The sequence below is a fragment of the Arachis ipaensis genome, chromosome B07 (genome assembly GCF_000816755.2).
Source record: "Arachis ipaensis cultivar K30076 chromosome B07, Araip1.1, whole genome shotgun sequence".
Classification (NCBI taxonomy): domain Eukaryota; kingdom Viridiplantae; phylum Streptophyta; class Magnoliopsida; order Fabales; family Fabaceae; genus Arachis; species Arachis ipaensis.
The window spans coordinates 99,319,770-99,327,725 of record NC_029791.2 but is presented as its reverse complement, the minus strand read 5'-3'; the positions used below and the strand labels follow the sequence as shown (position 1 = coordinate 99,327,725).

Here is a 7,956-nt window from a genome sequence, read left to right as displayed (position 1 = left end):
TAAAATAACAAGATATGATTTAAATTTGAATTGAGAATCAAATTTAAAATCAGTAACAAATCTCATACTATATATATGTATGCTAAGAGTAGAGGAAAAATATTAATAACACACAAGTGCTTTATTCTTTTACCTCTCCATACATAAATGTATGTGAGTCTAATTCTTAGAGAAGAATTTTATGATGTGCAAAGAGTTGCAACGAGATTTCTCAATTTAAATCAGATATCTATTGGTAAAAGAGTTGACAGAAAAGGTTAGTCTCGATGTGGATACACATAACGCTAGTGAAAATCACTTTCTCCTTCGATGGTACGAAGGCGTTATGTGTATCCACATCGAGACCAATCTTTGCTGTCAACACTTTGACCAATGGATATCTAATTTAAATTGAGAAACCTATTTGCAACTCTTTGCGCACCACAAAATTTTTCTCCAAGAATTAGACTCACATACATTTATGTGTGGAGAGGTAAATGAATAAAAAACTTGTGTGTTATTAGTATTTTTTCTCTACTCTTGGCATACATATATAGAGTATGAGATTTGTTACTGATTTTAAATTTGAATCTCAATTCAAATTTAAATCATATCTTGTAATTTCAAATTTGAATACTTCAAATTTTATTAATCATATCACAACAATTTAAAACAGAATCAGTTAAGATCTCATCCAAACTTAGAATTCAAATTTTGAAATAGAATAACAAATTATTCTCAATTCTCATTTAATATTCTCAATTACATATTATTATTATATTTTTTGTGCTAGCAAAGAATATAATAATATTCTATTTGAATTAATATAATTATTTATTTGATCAAATCAAAATAATAATTAGATTATTCTTTAGCAAAAATTAGAACATTCGTTAGTGTGTGACCCAATAGGTTCAATATTATGTGAGTAGTAAATTAGTCATACTAAATTTACTAATCAAGGTTGGTGTCTAACAATACTCCTTAACGACCTGATAGTATGAAGTAATATATTTTACTAAGAACCCAAGAAGAACAAAGTATAATTCCTTCCATCTTTCCAACTCTTAGTTAACCCTTAAAGTATGGTTTAATTGTGAAAACTCTAACTTGTTTTCATTATTATAATGAACTGTGAATGACTTAAAAAACTCATTTCTTCATTCATTCAATCCCCTTTAAATCATACCCAATATCCATTCAACTAGCACCCTAGGGTATTAGGTGTCCGGAATCAAAGTATAATAAATACATTGTTAAAGAAAACTCTATTACTATATTAATCTTGAGAATATCCTATTGACAAATATGCGGTAATTATAACCATTAGGAATTCTCAAAGTGAGTTAGTTCAATGGTCATATCTCTATATGCACTATCTATATATTAATTTAATAAATGAGATCTATTCATCTTCATCCAATGAAGACCATTATATATATATATATATATATATATATATATATTCAGATTATTAATGTCCTTTTTAATAATCTTATGACCAAGAATAATTTAGATTAAATTATAAACGATTTATCCCTTAATATTATTATCACTATCACAATGATAAATCTCTAAATTTAATCAAAGACCTTATTATATTAACCCTTTAATATAATAACAATAACAAATTATTTGACACATGATTGATTGTATTGCGGTCATACTACTTATTCCCAACAATCTCTCACTTGCATGAGAGCCAATCATGATAGATTGGATCTTGGACATATTATTATCTCAATAGGTGTTGATGTTGCTGCCGCTATTGTTGTCGGAAGAGGTTTTCGCCCAGCTATTTTTCCCCTTGCGTGGCTGCTGCTGCAACCATTTTCTCCCTGGTCTGCCATGGTCCTGCCTCTACTACCATGCTGGTCGCCATTAAAAGAGGAGGTCGAAAAGGCCGTTAGAGCTGTTGTTGTCCACTATTGCTCCATTTTGTCCTGTTCAACCTTTTTTCGCCAGGAAAACACACTGGAACTTCCAAATTCGCCGACAACACTGTCTCGCTGCTGTTCTGGTCTAGATTCTTCCCTCAATCTGCTCCATTTTCATCATATCTCTGCCACCATTTTATTTTCCTGCCTTGCTCTTCTTATTCTAATTTATTTTTCTGCCTCTGTTCTGTTTTAGATTTTCCATAACTATATCTATATTTGTCTTTGTATTCGATTTGAATTTATTGCTTTTGCCTGGTGTTGTGGCCACTATCGCTACCGTGAGAATCGAAGTTGTTGCCACTGTCTCGTTCCAAATTCTATACTCTTTTGTTCGATTCTACTTCAACCTTTCTCACCTTTTAATTTGTCACTCCGGGTCCAATTTCTTTTGTCCCTTGGGACCAAGTTGTGAGTAGGCTTTACATTTATAATTATTGACTTCTGGTTTATGCTATTGTGACGAGCTTTTAATTATATTTATAAAATTATTATTGAAGAATTTTAATTTGATTAGAATAATTGATTTATTAGGGTTGAATAATTATTTTTGTGAAGCTCGTACCTTGAAAATTTACAATGAGACTATATGTATGTTTGATGAAGTTTTATATTATTTTATAACATTTAATTTTACTTGAATATGTATTTTTGAAGCGTTGGAAATATTGTTGGTACTCACTTACATTGAAATTGTGAAATATGTTTGAAAGTTCTTATGATTAAAAAGGATTTCCGATGAGAAAGTATTATTTGATTTAATACTTTATACATTTGATAGATCAAAGATTTATTGTATTTGAAATTATATGTTTTGAATTAGTTTGGGAGGCTCATATTAGAAAACCGTAGTTAACGGCGGTCATAACGTTAACTTAGATGCATCTAATTCAGATCTCAATTAGCAGGGACATTACTAGCCTAACGTGTAGGTCACACGTTATATCTGTTATTCTGTATGGCCACACGAGAAGAAAGGGTTACCCTTAGAGGTGGAGCCACCCGGTGTGGATTATTTGATTTGATTTTTGTATTGAGAACTTCCTTATTGATTCATTTATTAGTATCAACTACTATTTTCTAAATAAAATTACTTTAAGAATAATGTTTATATGGTCTCATGTGGATTATAGATATATTGTCTAGTCACTGAGTTACAAAATTCATTCCGTTTTCAAAAAAAAAATATTTTTCAAGAACAAATACTTGAATATGTGAGTCCTTTTGCAATGAATACATATTCTTTATTGAATTTCTAGATGTTATATACTTCATATGTTACGGACAAAATCCAACTATATTAATCTATTTTGTGTTTTGCTAAAAATAATATATAACTATTCATTCTGGTATTTGTAAATTTATTAAAAATATTTATAACTTTTTTATTTAATTTATATTCAAATTTGTTATGTTTGTTAGAGAACAATTTTTATGAGTACCAATAATGACTCATTTTGGTCGTAACAAACAAAGCGAAGAAAAAGATAAAATGGATCGAGTAAAAATACTCATGAGATTAGCTAGATACACTTTCTAAGAATGTTGGTATCAAACATCACTTTGCATTATTGCATGTGTTTATTATTCACATCTGCAGTTAGAGGTCAAAGGGTTCCAAAGCATGATGAACGAACGACCTAGATTGAGAAATTAAATATCATTGTTTACATATGTCTTCTCAGCCTGAAAACGTTTCATACATTCCCTTTACCTCACCTTTCCCAGCAACCTGTGTTGGTAGAAAAGATAGCATTCTTTTATAGAAGCTTGAATTACACCAAAAACCGTTAGGAAAAATATTATGTCTAGATTCTAGAACCAACCTTCATGGTTATGTGCAACAGAAATTCCAGAATTTCTGTGAAATTCGGTCTTGAAGATGGATCTTGGTGCCAGCACCGGTGAATTAATTCCACCAACATTGGATGCGTGTGCCTTGGAATTTCCGGCCTCAAACCCTGCAACAACTCATTCACATTGCTAATATTAAACCGCAGCCTTTTACTTCTAATCGTTCATTTAACCAACTCTAAAAAATTCATGCATTGATCATAATTACTTAATAAAGAAACACTACCTTTTGGGCCACTCCAACTGCCGCATGCAATGGGGACAAATGCTCATAAGGAAGCTGTAATTCAGTCATGCATGAAACATATATATATAAGCCGTGAATTCTGAGAGACCATTATTTTATTATAACTTAACAACGAACACCACCAACAGAAAGCTTTACCTTTCCTGTGAGAAGCTCCCAAAGGACAATGCCGAAACTATAAACATCAGCTTTGTGATCATATGGTTTATGCTCAATCACCTTCCATATGCATGCACAATAATCCAGGGATCGGAATCAGCGGAATAAAAAAAATCCATAATTCATAAATTCGGAAAGACAAGTAGTAATCAACACTGGCAATACATACATACCTCCGGAGCCATCCACCGATAAGTTCCAGTTTCTGCAGTCATCACCCCGGATTGATTGTTCACTCTAGCCACCCCAAAATCAGCAACCTTAACTACCTGTTAGTTTTTCTTACAATATAAGATCATACTCTGCTTCGGTGTTCATGATATTGGAGTTTGAAGTTATTACTACCTAAATTCTATCAACGAGAACAATTAACAATTATGTAGTATACAATTTGACAACATTAACTAAGAAATCATACATAGACAGTAAGGTCTAAAGTAATGTAGAAGATATAAGGACTTAATTACCCCTTTATTATCCATCAAGAGATTAGCTGTTTTGAGGTCTCGATGTATGATATCATTCTGGTGCAAATATTTCATTCCTTCTGAAACCTCAATGGCAACCTTAAGCAACCATGGGAGAGAAAGCGCAGCCTTCTTTATATGAAGAAAGTCATACATACTTCCACCAGACATATATTCTGAAAAATAAAAACAGATTACGCATTCAATTGACATTGATATCACAACCATTGTATTTACCTTGCCAACAATGAGCAAAATATAATCCACAATGATAAATTTTACCTGTGACAAGGTAATGGTTAGGGGGTTTTGTACAGGCACCAAAAAATCTCACGACATTTTTATGTTGAATTTTACTGCAGGATTTCAATTCAAGTAAGCCATGTATTCTATGATAAATGTAACTATTCTTATGTTTTGGCTGGTGCACTTCACACACTAAATTTTCAAAATATGCCTTTGAACGCTAAACATGTCAAACAAGGCAAATCATCGTTTTTTTTAACTTTTGTGCTAAAGTTCCTTTTAAAAGTCCTTTTCCCTTGGCAATTGACTCTTATGGAAATGTTATTGAATTCAAAGAAATGAAGGGTGGTGTGCTAAATGTGATGAATAGAATTTGTAATAGAACAAACCTTAGGATATAGACTTCTTGATAAAACTCCCTCTGTATATTTTCATTCAAATTATCGTCCTTGAGAACTTTGATAGCCACATCTTGGTTACAGAAAATACCCTTATACCTGTGCCAGTTTGTTAGTTACATACTCACAAACATATCAAGTTAAAGAAATAAAATGATAATACTCACAGATCACTGAAAGATCCAGATGCAATTTTCTTTTCACATCTCAAACATCTTTCATCCCAGACATCATTTCCATTATTAGCAAAATTTACATGACTAGATATAAATTTGAACCCAGTATTCCCTTGCTCTGCTGTATTAATAGTGCCATTTTCTTTCAACTGAGGTTGCTTCTGGATTTCCGTTTTCCACCCAAAACATAACTTATAAATAAACGGTTTACGTAGATGGGAGAAATACTTAATTTGTTAACTCCGAATTAATAAGTTAATGCTTAATACTAATCTAGAACATTTAAAGCGTCTTGTAGGCATGTATTTCTCCACAAGTTTAATTCAATCAAAGAATAAGAAAATGTCTAACTTTTAATGCGTGAACATGCTAAAATGTATAACCACAAGCGGGACTATAAATGCCTACCTCGAGTTTTTGCATTTTCTTTGCTAGTACATGTTTTAATTTCTCTGTCTCCTACAAATTTCAAAAATGGAGGACTGTCAAGTAAACTGTTACATAGAAATGAGATACAAGTAGCGTTCAATCAGAGTTCATAGAGCTGGTAAGTTATAAAACTTAAAAATACTTGTATACACAATTTGATTCAAAGTAGTAGTATTACATAAAACAGATATATATCTTCTTGAGATAAATTTCTGTGCATGTTTTTCATTCCATAAGCTAAAATTTCCTTCATTATCAGTTACTACAATGAAAAATAAAACAAAAGGGACAAAATACCTCAACTGCCCAACCACCAACAACAAAAACATCCAGAGAGTATCCATCCAACGTCGAAAAAGCATGTGCTTCTTGAATGTCAAGCCCAGTCTCAGAGATTAAAGAAGTTAACTGCAGTTGCATCATGCAAGCTTGAACTAAAACAAAAGCAAACAAAACTAAAAATTCTGGTGAATTGTATTGGCTGGTGTGAACAAAACAACCTGACTGAGGAGTTTTGGCTTGTCATTTGTTGAAATTGTGATTTCATGCACTGGCCTGCATGAATTACTAGGAATGGAAAACAATAAACAGAACAAAAAGTTTCAAACGATAAACGCTAGTGAGTAAAACAAAAGTAAAGACAATATAAAGATATATTACCGGGCATAGTGTGCGTAAAAATTGAAATTGTTACTCTTATCTTCAGCTTGTAACTGACTTTTGCATAGATCAAGTTCAAGATTAGCTGATGAAGCAAAGGCTGGGGGTGGATGGAAGCTGAGAAATCATGAAAGAGTAAAAAGAAAGAATAAATATAATCGGTAAATATAAGTAAACTATAAAAGGATAAGAATAAGGACTTAAGTATATTCACATAATAATCATGCCTCATCATTGTGGCTGAAGTATCAAAATATTGAGGACTGCGTACAGCAGAAGAAGCACGAACCTGCATAATGCATGTACCAGCAACGCTTCCCTAGATATCTTGGTAGAGTAAACAATAATATTAGTTTCCTAATCCAATCTAACATATTGATCCACAAAGTACCTGAACAAGACGAACTTCAATTGCAGGTCCAGTTGCAATAGTAGGGAATCGTGCCATGTGAAGCAACCTTTTGTGCATAAGCACATCTTGTGCCCTCTCCACGTTCATATCCAACGCATATCTAATTACACTTACTCAGGCATAAGACAAAGAATTGGAAGGAAGATGAAGTAGAATGAGTGATGTACCTAGTTGGAAGGTAGTAGAAGTGAGCCCAAAGCTCATCATCAAAACCAGGAACTGAAGCCTCTTTGACATTCAATCCTTTAAGTCTACTAAGAACCTCGCCGTAAACTTCATCCTTCTGCTTCTGCTTTCGTCCACTCTGATTCCACCAAGAATTGCACACCCTGCTACCGCGACTCTCTGTATCTCCCATATGCAAAAATAGATTCACTCTTCTTATTCTCGTGACTCTGGAAATATATAGAAATCTTTTTAAATATCGTTGACGAAATTAAAAAAGAAAACTATACACAAAACAATACAAATATTATTTTTCTTTTATATATTATGTCATGCACTGAAAGAATATTTTAATACTCTTTATTATGCTATCCTTTGATAGCATCATCAATCACCCAACAATGTCCAAAACCAAACAAAATGGTGCCTTGTTTCACCCGCTCCCCACATAGAACATCACCATCAGACACAACTAAATAAAGCTTATGTTTTGGCATTGTTTAATTTGGTACGGCAATCCTTCCTTGCTTCTTATGGAGCAGTCAGAATATTCCCTGAATTATATTTTCCATTAATCATCAAGTCACTAAATCTTTTTCTTTTATGTATATTTAAACAAAAATATTCTTTGTNNACATAATAATTGTTATTTAAATTTATTCTTTATCTTCTATATTCATTTTTTATGCAATTAATTTAATAATGGGCCAATTACTAGAGAAATTTCAAGGTGGTCTTTTCTGTGCCAATGTTAACACATTTGGTAACATCCATACTTATTATCAGTACAAGGATTTTACTATGTTAGATAATTTATTAGAAGAATC

The 7,956-nt window shown here is 32.2% G+C and overlaps 1 protein-coding gene across 6 annotated transcripts; it reads right to left on the bottom strand.

Moving 5' to 3' along the window:
- On the bottom strand, positions 3,403-7,598 carry LOC107609775 (serine/threonine-protein kinase STY46). 6 transcript variants are annotated; one of them, XM_021106080.1, is made up of 17 exons: positions 7,487-7,589; positions 7,132-7,359; positions 6,944-7,064; positions 6,780-6,841; positions 6,553-6,669; positions 6,393-6,459; positions 6,190-6,300; positions 5,872-5,922; positions 5,455-5,624; positions 5,279-5,386; positions 4,926-4,999; positions 4,644-4,819; positions 4,350-4,445; positions 4,156-4,236; positions 3,997-4,050; positions 3,743-3,877; positions 3,403-3,648 (listed from the first exon to the last, which is right to left on the bottom strand). In XM_021106080.1, exons 2-17 carry the CDS (start codon positions 7,320-7,322, stop codon positions 3,598-3,600), a joined length of 1,665 nt encoding a protein of 554 aa, XP_020961739.1. In that variant the 5' UTR covers positions 7,323-7,359; positions 7,487-7,589; the 3' UTR covers positions 3,403-3,597. The 6 variants fall into 6 exon arrangements, 5 of the variants coding, with proteins under 5 accessions (XP_020961739.1, XP_020961740.1, XP_016167287.1 ...); XM_021106081.1 differs by having other exon boundaries at positions 5,455-5,621; positions 7,132-7,591; XM_016311801.2 differs by lacking the exon at positions 6,780-6,841 and adding an exon at positions 6,842-6,879 and having other exon boundaries at positions 7,132-7,590.

Bases quoted from the DNA above. Each gene is read 5' to 3' on its own strand.
- LOC107609775 (XM_016311799.2), bottom strand. From the start codon at position 7,322: ATGGGAGATACAGAGAGTCGCGGTAGCAGGGTGTGCAATTCTTGGTGG. The intron at 6,301-6,392 runs GTTGTTTTGTTC...ATGCAACTGCAG, and splicing joins AGCCAAAACTCCTCAGTCAG to TTAACTTCTTTAATCTCTGA. The intron at 3,649-3,742 runs GTTGGTTCTAGA...CTACCAACACAG, and splicing joins TGTTGCACATAACCATGAAG to GTTGCTGGGAAAGGTGAGGT.